The sequence below is a fragment of the Argentina silus genome (assembly GCF_951799395.1).
Source record: "Argentina silus genome assembly, chromosome: X".
NCBI lineage: Eukaryota > Metazoa > Chordata > Actinopteri > Argentiniformes > Argentinidae > Argentina > Argentina silus.
Genome location: NC_139653.1, coordinates 16548977 through 16567712, shown reverse-complemented (window position 1 = coordinate 16567712; position 18736 = coordinate 16548977). Strand labels below are relative to the sequence as shown.

At 42.6% G+C, this 18736-nt stretch overlaps 1 protein-coding gene across 4 annotated transcripts in view; it reads right to left on the bottom strand.

Moving 5' to 3' along the window:
* dclk1b (doublecortin-like kinase 1b) overlaps positions 1 to 18736 on the bottom strand; it is a gene marked incomplete at both ends in the record, with an annotated part of 64459 nt that overhangs the window by 22913 nt on the left and 22810 nt on the right. For all 4 annotated transcript variants that reach the window (XM_083695215.1, XM_083695216.1, XM_083695217.1 and 1 more), the window contains 2 exons: positions 8182 to 8298; positions 16140 to 16239. In XM_083695215.1, the coding sequence (XP_083551341.1) occupies positions 8182 to 8298; positions 16140 to 16239 (217 nt within the window). The remainder of the gene's footprint in view (positions 1 to 8181; positions 8299 to 16139; positions 16240 to 18736) is intronic.

Below are 18736 nucleotides of genomic sequence, written 5' to 3'. Positions count from 1 at the left end.
TCCCCCTGCTCAAGAAGGCACATGTACAGGCCCATCTGAAGTTTGCCAATGAACACTTAAATGATTCAGAGAAGGCTTGGGAGAAGGTGATGTGGTCAGATGAGACCAAAATTGAACTCTTTGGCATAAATTCGACTCTTCGTGTTTGGAGGGAGAGAAATGCTGAATGCTACAATCCCAAGAACACCATCCCCACCGTCAAACACCGTCACCATGGAAACATTATGCTTTGGGGTTGTTTCTCTGCTAAGGGTACAGGACGACTTCACTGCATTGAGGGGCCAATGGACGGGGCCATGTACTGTAAGATCTTGGACGAGAACCTCCTTCCCTCAGCCAGAGCACTGAGGATGAGTCGTGGATGGGTCTTCCAGCATGACAATGACCCAAAACATACGGCCAAGGCAACAAAGGAGTGGCTCAAGAAGAAGCACACTAAGGTCATGGAGTGGCCTAGCTAATCTCCAGACCTTAATCGTATCGAAAATTTGTGGAGGGAGCTGAAGGTTCGAGTTGCCAAGCAAAAGCCTTGAAACCTTCAGGAATTGGAGAGGATCTGTAAAGAGGAGTGGACCAAAATCCCTCCTGAGATGTGTGCCAACCTGGTGACCAACTACAAGAAACGTCTGACTTCTGTGCTTGCCAACGAGGGTTTCTCCACCAAGTACTAAGTCATGTTTTGCTTGGGGATCAAATAATTATTTCCTTCGATGAAATGCAAATTAATTTATAACTTTATATAATATGTTTTTCTGGACTTTTTTTTTTGATATTCTGTGTCTATTTGTTAAAATAAAAGTACCATAAAAATTATAGACCGCTCATTTCTTTGTAATCGGGCAAACTAACAAAATCAGCAGGGGATCAAATAATTATTTCCCCCACTGTATGTACAGTATGTACAGATGTGCAGTGTATTAACAGTAGCATAAAAAAAATAAGGATATGTGCATTATGAACAATATCGACAGATGTGTACAGAAGAGCAGTAGTATGTAGTATAAGAGCAGTGTGTACAGTTTAAAGTAATACTAAATAGTTATTTAAAGTAATACTATAGGGTAAGAGTAGTACAATTGTCCGGGGGGGGGGGGGGCGGTGTAGGGGTTGGTAGGTTGTCACCTAGGTGCAGAGTTAGAGTTCAGTAGGGTGACAGCCGCAGGGAAGAAGCTTCCTTTGAACCTGCTGGTTCAGGTGCGGAGAGACCTGTAGCGCCTCCCGAAGGGGAGTGGGGTGAACAGTCTGTGGTTGGGGTGATAAATGTCCTTGACGATGCTGCATGCCTTACGCAAGCATCGTTTGCCCTGGACAGCCTCAATGGAGGGGAGTGAAGAACCGGTGATGCGTTGGGCAGTTTTCACCACCCTCTGCAGTGCTTTCCGGTCAGAGGCAGAGCAGTTGCCATACCATACTGTGACACAGTTGGTGAGGATGCTCTTGATGGTGTAGCGGTAGAAGTTCACCAGGATCTGAGGAGACAGATGGACCTTCTTTAGTCTCCTCAGGAAGAAGAGACGCTGGTGAGCCTTCTTGATCAGGGTAGAGGTGTTGAGGGTCCAGGAGAGATCCTCAGAGATGTGGACACCCAGAAACTTGAAGCTGGTGACTCACTCCACCTCAGTCCCGTTGATGAGGATGGGGGTGTGTGTGCCAGCTTTTGACTTCCTGAAGTCCACAATGAGCTCTTTGGTCTTCCTGGTGTTGAGAGCCAGGTTGTTGTCGTTACACCACACTGTTAGGTGCTGGACCTCCTCCCTGTAGGCCGACTCATCGTTGTTGCTGATGAGACCAATCACTGTTGTGTCGTCTGCAAACTTAACAATGGTGTTTGAGGCATGTACAGGTGTGCAGTCGTAGGTGAAGAGGGAGTAAAGGAGGGGGCTCAGCACACAGCCTTGTGGAACGCCGGTGTTCAGGGTGAGGGTTGAGGAGGTGTGGTTATGTAGCCTAACAGACTGCGGCCTGTTGGTTAGGAAGTCCAGAATCCAGTTGCATGGCATCCTCTGAGATGGCATCCTTTGTACTGAGTTGAGCTAAGACCAGCCTCTCGAAGCACTTCATGATGATAGGCGTGAGTGCAACTGGGCGGAAGTCATTAAGGCTCGTTGCAGTGGAGTGTTTTGGCACCGGCACGATAGAGGTGGTTTTGAACAGCTGCTTGGGCTAGGGACAGGTTGAATATGTCAGTCCAAACCTCAGTCAGCTGCACAGCACAGGCCCTGAGGACGCGTCCGGGGATGCCATCAGGACCAGCAGCCTTGCGTGCATTAGTCCTGCTCAGTGCCGCACACACATCAGTGGGAGAGAGAGTGAGGGGCTGGTGATCTGCAGGGAGCACAGCCTAGGCCACATACATTTGGGACTGAGTGAGTGGTGAAGCCTGTTCTCCAGTCTAAGTAAGTTAGTTTAATCTTATTTAAAGTCAGTGTGCTATTGGTAGCTTGTGTATTTTGCTGTGGCTATGCTGCCTTAAGATCAGGAACCTAGTTTCTATTGGAAGCCAGCTGTTTGAAGCCTACTACTGTGAATTGCTGTCAATCTCCAGTGGGAGGGCTTGACACTATCCTGCAAGGAATTTAACCCCTGCTCACCTTGGACCAGGACTAATACATTTGGGATTGAGTGGGTGGTAAAACCCGTCTGGTCGTTAACTGATCGTCAGGTGGGAAGGGCTGCTACCCTGCTAGTCATCAGCAGTCGCAGAATCTGCATTTCTATCGTGGCGATCATGGAGCAACAGCCTCTGCGACAGCCTCCTGACACGAAGACGCTTGACACAAAGACGAAGGAGTCGATCTGTGGAGTCCATCGAGGAAGGCCTGAGAGGAAGGCCAAACTACTAAGTATTTTTATTCTATTAGTTAGTTTTTTCACAACTCTGAGTGTACTGAGTGCTACCTATATCTCTTATTTCCCATAACCCTCTATCTCTATACCGGCATATATCACAATGTGCTTCCTCCCCATTCCTGTTATTTCATTCCACAGGAGGACACGTAGACGCTACACCCCCACTCGCAACCCATCTAATCTAGTCTAGCCACCATGCTCAACTGACCACGACCTCATTGTCACGGGAGGACTTTGGAACTGCCAGTCAGAGGTCTGGAAAGCAGAGGCTATCTCAGCCTATGCCTGCTTCATGTCCCTCCACTTCCTTGCTCTCACAGAGACATGGATTACACCGGAAAAAACAGCTACTCCGGCAGCCCTCTCTGATGCCTACTCCTTTTCTTATTCCCCTAGACTCTCTGGTCGAGGAGGAGGAACAGGACTCCTCATCTCGCCTAAGTGGTCACATAATGTCCTTCCCCTGTCAGACCTGTCCTCCTTTGAATTCCATGCTGTTTCTATCACCTCCCCTGTCAAACTTCACATTGTTGTTATCTATCGTCCTCCAGGTCAGCTTGGCCACTTTTTAGATGAGATGGATGTCCTTCTCAGCTCCTTCCTTGAGGACGGCACACCGCTCACACTACTGGGTGACTTCAACATCCAGTCGGAGAAGCTTCACTCGTCTAGAGCGCTTGACCTTCTCTCCTCCTTCGGCCTTACCCTGTCCCACTCTCCTCCCCCTCACAAGCTTGACCTTGTTTACACAAGATCCTCCCATACCTCAAACCTCACTGTTTCCGGTTTCTGACCATCATTTCGCATCCTTCTCCCTCCCTCTCAAATGCTCACCCTCCCAACCAGTCTTTACCCACATTGTGTCCTCTCGTCGCGGCCTGCGCACCCTCTCACTCACCCCTCTTTCTTCCTCTGTCTTATCCGCCCTACCCTCTGTTGAATCCTTCTCTCTTCTATCCACTGATGCAGCTTCCTCCACCCCCCTGTCCTCTCTTTCCTCATCCTTCGACTCTCTCTGTCCACAGATCCCAACTCTTGACCTGTCTGCTGTCCATAACTACAGACCGGGATCCCTTCTCTCCTTCTTATCTAAAACCCTTGAACACCCTTGGTCTCTACCCAACTGTCTAACTACCTCCTTCAAAACAACTTCCTTGACCCTCACCAATCCGGCTTTAAAGCTGGGCACTCTACTGAAACTGCTCTCCTCGCTGTCACAGAGGCTCTCCACTCCACTCAAGCTTCCTCCCTCTCCTCTGTTCTCATTCTTCTGGGCCTGTCTGCTGCATTTGACACAGTAAACCACCCAATCCTTCTCTCCACCCTCTCAGAATTGGGCATCTCTGGCTCTGCACTCTCCTGGTTTGCATCCTACCTGGCCGGTCGCTGCTACCAGGTCAACTTTTTCTCTCTTTCCCCCCTTCTGACTCACAGGTGGCAACACGTGTCTCGGCATGTCTTGCAGACATTTCTGCTTGGATGTCAGCCCACCACCTCAAGCTCAACCTTGACAAGACTGAGCTGTTCTTTCTCCCAGGGAAAGCCTGCCCTTTCCAAGACTTCTCCATCACAGTAGAAAACTCTACTGTGACCTCCTCCCAGACAGCCAAGAACCTTGGGGTGATCCTTGACAACCACTGATCCTGTGTGGCGAACATCACAGCGACAGCACGTTCCTGTAGATTCTTCCTCTACATCATCAGAAGGATACGTCAATTCCTCACCAGAGAAGCAGCACAAACATTGGTCCAAACACTTGTAATCTCTCACCTTGACTAGTGCAATGCACTCTTGGCTGGACTCCCCGCCTCCTCCATCAGGCCTCTGCAGCTCATCCAGAACGCTGCTGCTTGTCTGGTGTTCAATCTCCCCAAATTCTCCCATGTCATGCCCCTCCTCCGCACCCTCCACTGGCTCCCGGTAGCTGCTCGCATCAAATTCAAGACCCTGGTGCTTGCCTACCGGGCGGCAAAGGGAACAGCCCCTCCGTACTTGCAAGCAATGGTTAGTCCCCAAACCCCTGCAAGGTTACTCTGCTCGTCCACCTCGGCTGCCCGCCTGGCACCGCCGCCTCTACGTGGATGCAGTGGCTGCGCTACTCGGTCACAGCTTTTCACTGTCCTGGCGCCCCGCTGGTGGAATGAGCTTCCCACTACAGTCAGGACTGCAGAGTCATTTCCGATCTTCCGCCGCAGATTGAAAACCCTTTAGTCCGTCCTAAAGACCGCTTCACCCTCACTACCCCCCCCATACTAACCCTAACCCCAACCCCAGAGACCTCTTCACCCCCGCTACCCCCCTGTACAAGTTCTCTCCTGCTAATAAAAAAATAAAATAATAATAATAACATATATATATATAGCCTACTGGCATTACGACTGCCAATGGCCCCTGGTGTGAGCATTGATTACTTTGTCTTATGATGACTGTTGGATAGATGATTCACTTACTTAAACAAATGTATTGTTGGAAGTCGCTTTGGATAAAGACGTCTGCTAAATGCCGCAAATGTAAATGTAAAAGGTGGTAAGCATTCTGTTCAGCTTTGGTGCATGATTCCTGCCGTATAGCTTGTTCAGCTAATTCCTTTATATGTCACCTCCTCAATAGCTTCAGGCAATGACAGAAGTTTTCCTTTGACTCTTCCTCTAGTGCACAGCTGGTGTCCTCTAAGAAGCGGGTGTTTAGTTGCATGTACTGTAGATGTTTTACTAGAATCAGTATTTCTCATGGCTTGTATAGGTTCTCGATGTGGTGTATATACTCGCTGACTTGAAAATAGATCAGCATTTATTTACTTCATTCTCAAACAGTCAAGTCTGATAGAGGTAGCAGAGAAACTCCATTGTAATTTCTCAAAGTAATGCATGTTATTCCCTTCTCTTCCATGTCCTGCTATTTGCAATGTCGACCACGGGAGGCGCGGTTTGTCACTGAGGAGGGCAAACTTATGACCAGATGCTATGTTTTGCTGCATGTCTCCGGCTCCTGTGCCAAAGTTGCAGGCTGTGTCCAGAAACATACACACCTCACTCCTTCTGCATCGGCGCTGCCACCTTAGTGGCATCAACCTCCGAGGTGTTGATGGCTACCCTGATGAAGATGGGTCGATGGTCCTCAGCGTCATAAGAATGTTAAAGTAGATGAAGTTCAAAAGACAATGTCAAGCACAAAAACCACTGAGTACTGTTAATGTATGATATGGAGACGTGTCTGCGATGGTGTGTAGCAATTAACAGCCTGTCTATGATGAAGTGCAATGATCGCCTAAGCAGGTGGTCGGCTGGGTACCGCTTGCATGGGTACCAGTTACTCTGTGAAATAGAAAAACTAGCACATAACCATGAAGGTTAAAAACGTGTGCAGGAAAGCAATGATGGATTCCCTGTAAAACACATAGTTCACAAGGTAGAATATTCCCATGTACCAGATAACACAGTTAGTATCTACTTTGCAAACATTGTATGGGTGCTGACAAGCTTAGAATCAAGAAGCCAAAGTGCCATCTCTAAAGGGGTGTTGCAAAGAAGTCCCTGCCCTGTGATACAGATGAGAAAGGTAGCGAAGAGGTCACTGTGCTACAAGGGTAATAGTGAATAGTTGAGGTCACATAATGCGAGAATGACCCCTGTCTGATCCAGGATGCTAACGTACATTCGTCTCTGCACATGAAGATGCAAAGGGCCATGGAGGGTCTTCCTGAGTTAAAACGGAACTGGCGTACGCCCACTGGTCTGATTTCACATAAAGCTAGAATGAACTCTGTTATTACACATAGTTCACTGCCAATTGGATGGTTCTGTTGTGTTGGGGTTTGATAAGTCAAGTCAATATTGTTATTTGTATGTTATGGTCGTTTAAACACCAGGCAGGGAGCTATACAGAGCGGAGCCATCCAATTACGGCAAGCTTAAATGTATTACCACTTTCATTAATTAAATGGTTAAACCAACATGAGTGTCCTGAGTAAAGTTTGAGTATAATAGTTTGAATCATTTATTTGCAAAGTCATTGAAATGCACTTTGTAAAGCACCATAGTAGCCCATTCTGCGCTGGCAAGACAGCTGTTGTTGTGTGATCAATTGTATAATCTGTGTTATATACTTTTTGCTCAAGTGCCCCCTCAGAAATGTCATCATAAACATAGCCGAAATCTTAAATCTACCAAAATCTAAAGTTTGGAACATCATTAAAAGGAAAGAAAGCACTGATGAGCTCAGAAATCGGAAACAGCCTGGTAGGCCAAGGAAGACTACAGTAGATGACCAAAGAATGCTCATCATGCTTAAGAAAACCCCCAAAACAACTGACCTACAGATCAGGAACACTGTCCAAGAGGGAGGTGTGAATGTGTCAGAGATTACCATCCGTAGAATATATTCTGACGTGTACGGAAACATCTGACGTGTATAGAAACATCGAGTTCAAGCAAATGCCTCCAAATTCATTGGATGGCGCTTCATCATACAGTAAGACAATGACCCCAAACATACAGCAATCTCCATATTTAATATTTAAATCATATTGAACATTTCATTTGCTGAAGAGGAGACATAAGGAAAAACGTCCTCAAAACAAACAACTGAAGATGGCTGCAATACAGGCCTGGCAGAGCATCACCAGAGAAGATACCAAGCATCTGGTGGGGTCAATGGGTCACAGGATTGTCGACTAAATACTAAACATGAGTGCTTAATTTGGACATTTAATAAATCATTTAATAAATCACTTTTGGTGGTCTAAGACTATGTCTAAAAAGTGTTGCAATGTTTTCATGGTGAAACATGTACAGAAAACCCCTTCAAAAAAATAATCTATACTTTCACCTCATTGTAATTGTTTGATTGTTTGATCAAATCCAAATGTTTGGAGTATACAGTAGAGCCAAAAGAAGAAAAAATGCTTCACTGCCCCATTACTTATGCAGGGAACTATAATTCTATTTAAGCACACAGGGCTACTGCAAATGGACTTTTTTGTGTGCAAAACATGTTCTTTAGACTACTTTGTGACCTAAAACTGTGACTTTCAGTGTTGTTTTGCAAGGCATGTTTGAGTAGAACTAACCCCTACAGTCAGTTCACCTCAGCAGCCAAACTTCTGTGAAAATCAATAACATCTAGTAACTGTGAGATTGATTTGTTTGTTCAGCATTGACAGCAGATCTCTGTTCCATTTGAGGCTCACGGACAGGAAGTCATTGCCATTTTGCTGCACTGCAATCATCAGTTGTGCACTGCTCTTGGTATCCATAGCAACTAAGATGTACTCAGACACAGCTACAGACGCAGAAGATGTGCACAGACACATGCACACAGAGGCAGCCTTACCTGAGCCAGTGGAGGCGGGGGACTTGCTCCTGCGGGATGGCCCTCCACCCCTCGGAGAGCAGCGACCCTGCATGGGGGAGATGCGGCCATAGGAGGTGGACTTCACCACCCTGCACTCTGTAGGGAAGAAAACACTGCTGCAGCAAACTCTGCTCTGTGGTAACAAATAAATCCTGTCCCAATTAACAATCTGCTCACAGTCAGTGTCCTGGATCAGCTTCTGACACATGTTTAACATGACTGCATGTAGGATATGGTATTTGCAGGGAACTCAAATAGTAGTGGATTATTGACTTTGCTTGTGGCCAAAGTAGATAGACATCCCTCTCTGTCAAAGGGCCTATTCCTCAGCTGAGTGGAGAACTGACATGATCAAAGGGGTACTATAGTTGAATGTGACCTTTCAATGGGAAATCAATTTAGCCTGTCCTTTAGAGGGCAGAGCATCATTAACTGTTGATTCTGAAGCACTGCGGCCCCTACATTGGGACTGGCCTCTACATTCTGAGGGAGCATAATTTACTCCTTAATAAAATGTTTAATTAGAGCCCCAGGAAACCATCAAATGGAAGTAGAAGCTTCTGAAGGGGCAAAGGAAGACAAAGACACATGACTAGTTTTGTCCACTATTACCTTCGCATAGTAATTAATTCAACCATGGCAAGTCCACTGCGTTAAAAACAGCTAGACGGCTTTGCCAATATCATGTTCACAGCCTGAGAAATAGCAATTTGTCATACTTGAATGGAAAGTGTGATGTATTTTTGTATATATTGTGCAGCGTAAGATGGATTGGTGAAAAGTAATTAATCTCAAATGATATTAGTACTGTTTGACTGAATATAAAACATTTCATGGAATCATCTTCTTGTTGCTCACACTTGAGATTAACTAAAACAACTGGAACATAAGCGAACTATTGTTCTACTACTTGTTCCTATGACATGACATTAAGGACCATGAGAGATATACCTCTAAGAAGAGCCAAGCTACCACACTGAGAATTGCAAAACACAGAACTTAAATAGGATGGTCATAATGATAATAATAACCTCTTGTCTCCTGAGTTAGAGAGGTGGTCACTGCTGCCCCCTAGTGTCCAGATGGAAACGTGACACACACATGTATGTACAGTGCATTCAAATTCGATTTTTAGAAATGTTTGCTAATTTATTAAAAATAAAAAAACTGAAATATCACATTTACATAAGTATTCAGACCCTTTGCTATGACAATCGAAAAATTGAGCTCAGGTGCATCCTGTTTCCACTGATCAACCTTGAGATGTTTCTAAGACTTGATTGGAGTCCACCTGTGGAAAATTCAATTGATTGGACATGATTTGGAATGGCACACACCTGTCTATATAAGGTCCCACAGTTGACAGTGCATGTCAGAGCAAAAACCAGGCCATGAGGTCAAAGGAATTGTCCATAGACCTCTGAGACAGGATTGTGTCGAGGCACAGATCTGGGGAAGGGTACAAAAAATTTTCTGCAGTATTGAAGGTCCCCAAGAACACAGTAGCCTCCATCATTCTTAAATAGAAGAAGTTTGGAAGACTACTGCAACGTACTCTTGGCCGGTCTCCCCGCCTCCACCATCAGGCCTCTGCAGCTCATCCAGAACGCTGTCGCCCGTCTGGTGTTCAATCTCCCCAAATTCTCCCATGTCACTCCCCTCCTCCGCACCCTTCACTGGCTCCCGGTAGCAGCTCGCATCAGATTCAAGACCCTGGTGCTTGCCTACCGGGCGGCAAAGGGAACAGCCCCTCCCTACTTGCAAGCAATGGTCAGCCACCAAACCCCTGCCCGATCACTCCACTCTTCCACCTCGGCTGGCTGCCTGGCACCACTGCCTCTACGTGGAAGCAACAGCCGCACTATTCACTGTCCTGGCGCCCCGCTAATGGAATGAGCTCCCCACTGCTGTCATGACTGCAGAGTCACTACCAATCTTCCGCCGTAGATTGAAGACCCATCTCTTCAGGCTACATCTTAACAGTTCCTCCTAAAGACCTCTTCTCCCCCACTACCCCCCAAGTTTCTCTCCCTTTAGTAAAATAAATTAAAAAATAATAAAAGAAATCCTTCTTCTAGCATTGTGACTGCCTATGGCACCTGGTCCAAGCATTGATTACTTTATCTTATGATAACTGATGGATAGATGATTCACTTACTTAAACAAATGTACTTGTTGTAAGTCGCTTTGGATAAAGGCGTCTGCTAAATGCCATTAATGTAAATGTAAATGTAAGTTTGGAACCACCAAGACCTCCTGGCCAAACTGAGCAATAGGGGGAGAAGGGCCATTGTCAGGGAGGTGACCAAGCACCTTTGACAGAGCTCCAAAGTTCCTCTGTGGAGGACAACCATCTCTGCAGCACTCCACCAATCAGACCTTTATGGTAGAGTAGCCAGATGGAAGCCACTCCTCAGTAAAAAGCACATGACAGCCCGCTTGGAGTTTGCCAAAAGGCACCTAAAGGACTCTCACACCATGAGAAACAAGATTCTCTGGTCTGATAAACCAAGAGTGAACTCTTTGGCCTGAATGCCAAGCCTCACGTCTGGAGGAAATCAGGCACTCCTTATCACCTGGCCAATACCATCCCTACGGTGAAGCATGGTGGTGGCAGCATCATGCTGTGGGGATGTTTTTCAGCGGCAGGGACTGGGAGACTAGTCAGAATCGAGGGAAAGATGAACGGAGCAAAGTACAGAGAGATCCTTGATGAAAACCTGCTCCAGGACCTCAGATTGGGGTGAAGGTTCACCTACCAGCAGGATAACGATAATCAATACACAGCCAAGACAATGCAGGAGTGGCTTCGAGACAAGTCTCTGAATGTCCTTGAGTGACCCAGCCAGTCTGAACTTTAACCCAATTAAACATCTCTGGAGAGACCTGAAAATAGCTGTGCACCGACCTGACAGAGCTTGAGAGGATCTGCATAGAAGAATGGGAGAAACTGCCCAAATACAGGTGTGCCAAGCTTGTAGCGTCATACCCAAGAAGGCTATAATCGCTGCCAAAGGTGCTTCAACAAAGTACTGAGTAACGGGTCTGAATACTTATGTAAATGTTATATTTCATTTTTTCATTTTTAATTAAATTAGCAAACATTTCTAAAAACCTGTTTTGGCTTTGTCATTATGGGGTATTGTGTGTAGATCGATGAGGGAATTTTAAAATGTAAAATAATTTGATCTGCAAATGCAGATGATTCGACAGTTCTAATGCTAAGGTGTTGTATTGAAATTATTGGATACCCACACAAAGCAATGCTTTTATTTATAACTTTTAAACAATGTTTGTCACTGCCTTCATTTTTATTCACATATTTTGACATTTGTTTGCAAATGTAAGAGCGTTTATTCACAAAACTTTAGCCATATATACTAATTATTTTGCTTTTATTAATATAATGGTTTATAAATACAAATCAAGAACTGTTTATGTGTGGATAGTCAATTATATTTGTGCTATGTCTTTTTTGTTTATAGATCATGGTACACATTTGCAAGTTGTACTCTTTATTTACTCTTTACAATTACTATTACTATTTATTTAGTATTATTTATTTAGTATATTTACAACAATATTGGCAGTAATCTCCATACAAACCTATCTAAAACCCACTGTGCCACAGGCTATGAGCAACAACCCCTCTCCCAACGAGGGTGTTGTCATGGCAAGCACACAGAGTACATTAAGTGTCATTACTTTGAACACTGTCAAGACACTAAAGAATAACTAAACAAAATAACATTTGAACTTACTGTATATGAAAAAAACGCCAAAAGAAAAAGACAGTTTGACCAAAGAGTGAGTAAAGACACACAATAACATTTTACAGGCGTATAGACACTGTCTCAACTCATCTTTCTATGACATTATTACAAGACGGACAAACACGACAGATCATAAGAGTATCACTAAGGCTATCATCTGCAGGGTGATGTGTCACATTGTTATCTGAAAATATGCCCAGCCGCCACCCCCATTGGAGGACCTAAGTAGTTTCTTTGTTTGTTTGTTTTTTACATAGGCTATACATTTTATCTACTAAGTACTTAATTTTTTTTTACACATTATAAAAAAAATGCACATGCACATTTGCACATTTGCACACATGCACATTTTCACTTGTAGTTCAGCCCATTATGGTATATTTGGTATTATTTCTGGTGTGCATGCTAAGATATTTTTAATTTGAATGAATATACTTCTTGAGATTTCTTTTTAATTCCCCCCTCAGCTTTCAGCCCATTTTACGAGGGAATCAATCGGCCATCTGGCGGGCACGCCGCAAACCTAGTGGCCACTCATGGTACTGTTGTAATTTTCACTTGTAGTTCTGCCCAAAAAGACAATTCCCAATATAATTCCAATGTTGGAGTTGGTATTGTTCCTGGCCAAATTAGGTTGATTCCAGGGTGACTTTGATGTTCTACAATGATGCCTTTCATGCCACCGTATTTTTTTTTTATAGCCCAGATCGGACGATGGAAGCATTTATCGTACCTCTATAAAGCACTGACGTCATATGTCAGTGAGTCTGAGCCAGCTAAGGCGCGGGAAAACTCTATAAACCATGCTAGACTTTGGCTCGTTGCATCCAGAAGTGCCGTGACAATTGAACACTGAAGTACATAAAATCACATTCTGTGTGAACTATAGGCCAGTACTATAGGCTATGCATTATTCTTTTGTACATACTCAATCATGAAGGCAAGATGACAATGTGCTGTAGGAGCCCAATAAAAATGTATTGATGATTATGACTATGATGCATAATAAATAGTTCATTATGACAATAAAAACACTGAAAATTATGAGACTTATATGTGATAGGCTATACATTCTGATTTTGCAAAGGGCATCATTTGATGGCAATCCATTTCAAGTTAATAAATGATGACAGCGATGATTAGGCTGCACAAAGTTGTAATGATTAACTGTGTCCAACTAACTGTGCAGAAATATTTATAACTACATAACATTTGTATGATTATTATTAATTAACTGTAATGTTTACTGTACATTAGCCTACACATCATTGAGTACACCGAAATTGTCTCTCTAATGAGTGAGTTTTCCAGTCTTCAGGTTTTTGTAGGCTAAATATTCTACGACAGGTTAATTAATATTTTTTCTACATCCATTTGGTGGAAATACAGTTTTAGTTATGCAGTACATCATGTATTCAAATAAATCCATAGCATTGGATGTTACTGTTCACACAATTGAACGTAACTGTTGACACAATTACAGTTAAATGCTAATCCAGGCTTTATAGAATTGAGGGACGCTGCGATGAGTGAGCACCATGAGTCAAACTTGTCAATCGTGGCCAGTGATGGAAGATATTGTAACGAACGGCGGGGCAGAGTAGCTTGCCTTAAGCGGGTATCGAACTCGCATCCTTCCGCTTACAAACCGGCCGCGCTAGCCACAACACCAAGAGAGTTAACTCCCTTGGCGGAGCTGCTAACGGGCCTTACACAGGGTCGTTACACTATCCCCTCCGTTCGGGAGAGCGTGCCCTCACGCTTCACTATACAAGTCTCTCACGTGGACACGCCTCTCCGATGGCCTCACGGGCGCCATCCCACTGCTGACACCAATGTAACGAACGGCGGGGCAGAGCAGCTTGCCTTAAGCGGGTATCGAACTCGCAACCTTCCGCTTACAAACCGGCCGCGCTAGCCACAACACCAAGAGAGTTAACTCACTTGGCGGAGCTGCTAACGGGCCTTACACAGGGTCGTTACAATATTAAGAAGCCTTACTTGGCTATTTAAAATTATGTGATATTTGGATCATGTTTTCTGTGGGATGGTAATTTACTTCAGCTGATGATATCAAATGGATAATCACTGTACACATCGTGGCTGAAGGTAAGGCTTTCTATAAGTATACTTTTCATCTCATGATCAATATGCTTTGGATCAAACAGTTAATTAATTTCTCAAATCATTACCATTTGAGTCAACTTCGAATGCAGTACTCAAGTTTCTCACATTACCTAACTCCTATACTTTTCTAATTAGCCTACCTCGAGAATAAAATACATTTAGTGGGCTAGATGGGATTGACAATAATGGTATATCGTGGCCATATTGAAACTAATTGCTTGGTATATCTTTTACCACCTAGGCAGATTACGCTTCTCATAAATAATTTTAAAAGGATTTGCACAGAATCTGAATAAATTAAACTACAGCTATCCTTATATTACAGCCATTGATTCTAATAGGGCATAAATGACTAAACGTCAGAACAAAATAAATACGATCAATAATTATGTTGTAGGCTATGCGTTACTGCAGTTTATTTATATGTGCTTAGCCTTGGTTAAAAAACAGCAATTTATATAGCGGGTATTGTTTTCTCAGTAGAATTATGTGTTTTATCTGTATTGACTTGCTGCTTGCTAGCTGAGGCGTTCCCGTGTGCTCGTCGTATTGGTAGCCCAGTGCGCATGCTTGATCGGCAGAGGCCTGCACATGGCTGCCCAGGGGTCACCTTTCGCTCACGCATTCTTCTTGTGTAGTTCTAGACAAGAGCGAATATTGAGCACGTTCAGTGGGCAGACAGACCAAAATGGCAACGAGGAAGTATGCATTCCGTTGCTGGATTAGCGACACAAGCTACTATTATTGAAATTAATCGGGTGACGTCAGACATCAATGTTTCCATTCCTATTTACAGTCATTGATCCCACTTGTCTTGATATACCACCCTATCTTGGTTTCCTTGTGCCATACTGCATATTTTTCAATTGTGCTGTGATGTCTCACGTAGTTCCGGAATCTCATTCTCTGATCGTTACCGATTATAGACAGGAATGTTTAATTTTGTCTGGTTTACCATTCCAAATAAACTGAAATATTAGTTTTTCATATAATTTTAAGAATGAGTCATCTGGTGTTGGTAATGCCAAAGGTAAATATGTGAACTGAAATATGACTAAGGAGCTAATCAGTGTGATTTTTCCATAAATAAATAGGTACAGTGCCTTCGGAAAGTATTCAGACCCCTTCACTTTTTCCATTTTGTTGTGTTATAGACTCAATTTAAAATTGATTAAATTAAACAAATTTGCCATCTATCCACACACAATACCCCAGAATGACATAGAAATTTCAGTAAATGTATTCATGTAATTTTCTCTGATTTGCATAGGAATCAAACAAAGATATTAATTCCAAAATTCCGTGAACTATTATCCTTGCATTAAGATGGACTCAATTCAACTTATTGAGTGATTTGTTGATGACATTTGGGTCTGAATACATGAAGTATTTCTGTATTTCAATTTTAATAAATGTACTGAAAGTAATGGTAGTTACAGTAACAAAGGAGCTTACAGAATGTTGGCATAAATCAACATTCCACCATGTTAACCAGACGAAAGGTTTTGGAGTTACAAAAAGGTTAATAGGTATCAAAAAGCTTTTATCTGAATTGATAAAAAAAGTTTTCAGCACATTTTACAGCTGAAATTGTGTCAATATCTTAAAAGGTGTAAGATAATCAGTGGTTCAAAAATTGCATATTTTGGTTTCCATTGACCTCCATGTTAAAAAGTGCACTTTCAAGTTTTTGACATTTAAAAAGTTTAATAGGGATTAAAACCAAAAGTCATAGCAATGCGAGACCTCTCTGCATGTTTTAAAGTTGGATTTTTAAAGTTGTAGGTGTAGCAAGAAGTAGGAGTTCCAAGAATTGGAAAAATAATAATAATAATAATAATAATAATAATAATAATAATTATAATTATTATTATTATTATGCTCAAGCAAGCCCACCTAATAATAATAAGTATGTTGAAGAACAATAGTTGGACTTACACAAAGCACTATAGAAATGCTAATCATTATTCATTATCATTATAAATGTTTAACCAAAGAATGTCACACAACAGTGAAAATTCAGTGAGAGTCTCTTACCACTTTCATCCAAGAGAAAGTCATCCTGGTAGCGGAACTTCTCTGGTCCACAGGCAATGAATATGTCATCATCACCAAAGAAATCCTGAAGGCATGTCACCTGAAACCAAGATGGAGAGAGACCTCTCAGTCAAAGAACAAAACCTCAGTATTCAGCTTTTTTCATGCATATCATACATCCTGTGGAAGAATGTTGACTTCAGCAAGTCCAACTATTGTTTTTGCTCATACTTACTGTTAGGCTTGCATCAGCAAGTCCAACTCTTGATATTCCAATTACTTAATAATTCCGATAAAAGGTTTTTGTTACCTATCAAACTTTTGAAACTATTAAGCTTTTTGTAACTCCAAAACATCTCATCCGGTTAACATAGTGGAATGTTGATTTAGGCCGACTCTTAAATAAAAACAACAGGAGGCCTGCAGAACACATTCTTAGAATAATGACACAATAAATGATGCACTCTCTTTGTTCTAGCCCAATGAAGCCACTCTCAACCACTTAACCAACCCACTCCACAAAAACTACCCCAGGCTTAGCCTTCCTACCTACCTACCTACCTACCTACTTACCTACTAGCTGGACATCATTGTCTTTATTCACTTTGCATCACTGTTGGGAGACTTAACTAGAATGATTAATTCACCTTTGTTTTACCAAGCTAATTGGTCTATTTAAGCCAATGCTTTAGCCAGCTGCCAAGATACGTTTTTAGTAACTTGACTGAGTTTAATGAAATGTGTGTGTCTTTGCTTATGTGTTTGATGTTTCATGATGTCTCTTTTTGTTTCACAGTAGAGTTTCTGCCTCTTGAAAGTGAGTAGGCCTGTTAATACATACTGTCCATTTTGTGTCATCACATGAATTACAAGTTCAGAGAACACACCCTCCATTGTCATAGCAGTTTCAGAATTCAGTTATGTCATATCTTAGAATCACTGTAAAGAAACTTTTGAATATGTTTCAGCCTTGGCTATAGTGATTTTGAGTCTATTAATCTTTTCATTAATAAGTCACCAGAGGTAATTCAATAGGCTTTTCCATGCACTGATTTTCTTTTTGTTTTTCTTTACAGCTTGGACAGCGTTGCAGGTGAGTGAGTAGTATACACAAACTACTGATGGTTGAACTGTTTTGTGCTATGTTTGCAATGAACAGCAGGAAATATATATAATATGAGAATCTGCATCTGAAAGTTTGTAATTGTCACTGGTTGCCATTGCAATAAAACATATATATTTTACAAGATTCTTGTTGTCATACAACTGCAAGGTCTCAAGCTCGGAAACAGTACCTAACAGGTACAGACACAACAAATGAACAGACAGACACACCAGGTCCTTACAGCAGTAGCCAAATAAATGTTACAGTCCCTCCATTTTGAACAAGTAAGCACTCAAGAGAGATGCACCGAGCTTGGTGTTACAGCACATGTGTACTAGCTTCTCACAGTCAGGATGATGATAGATATCCAGGGTTTTCCAGAAACATACAATGTACGTGCAATGCTCTCACATTTCTTGCCTTTCACAATGAACACACACAGCTGCTCAGTGAAGACCTGAACAGAAAGGGCATTCTATGCGCACAAGTGTGAAATGCAAGCTTATAGCCAAGGGTATGTTCAGAGACCATTATTTGGCTTTTCATGAACCTCCAGACAGGGTTGTAACAGACAGACAGACATTAATACATTGCGGAACAATTTTATGTGATGTGTGGATATCTGAGAGTAGCTGCTCAAGTCGTGACATGGAGTCATGGTATCTAGACCTTTGAACAGTCAAGTGTCTGTCGACATTTGTGAGTCAGGCATTGCTCATAGTGGGAAGCACCTGCATCACTTTGTTAAGGTACAGATCAGGGAGATATGGCTTCTTTGATTCTTACTCAAGAACAGCAGATGTTAGGGTCAATTAGGTCAATAACTGCGGTAATGCTCACTTTCAAACATTTAAGTGATATGATTGACAGTTTTCATGTTTTATCAGACCAGGGCTGACAACTATACACATGAACTAATGTCAGTCTCAATTGAGAGTGTAAACATGTCCACAGCTATGCAAAAGAGATTAGAAAAACTGACAAAACTATGAGTTAAAAAAACAAAGACAAATTTAAGGAGCAGAAGAAATTGTATTGTCACGTTGTGGTGAGATCAAGGAAAAACAACTGCACTATGGAAAGCAGAAATATGCAGGTTGTCTACAACGCCAGATGGGGAAAAAACTGTCAGTAACTAGTACGTATGCAAATGACACCCAGTATCGCATTAAGCAGGAATCCTAGGTCATTGGGTGGTACTCACAAGGCACTAATTTTAGGGTGGGGCAAAAGGCATGTCACCGGTCTATATTCAGAAGACACCAATTTCAGGCAAAATAATACAAACCACAGACAAATGATTGAAACAACAAACATCCTAATACAAAACACTACCCAGGCTCATCCTATCTTTCTATTTACAGTGCCCTCCATAAGTATTGGAAAGAGGAAGCATTTTGTCTTATTTTAGCTCTATACTCCAACAGTTTGGATTTTAAATCAATGACTATGAGGTAAATGTAGAGAATGTCAGCTTTAATTCAGTGTTTTC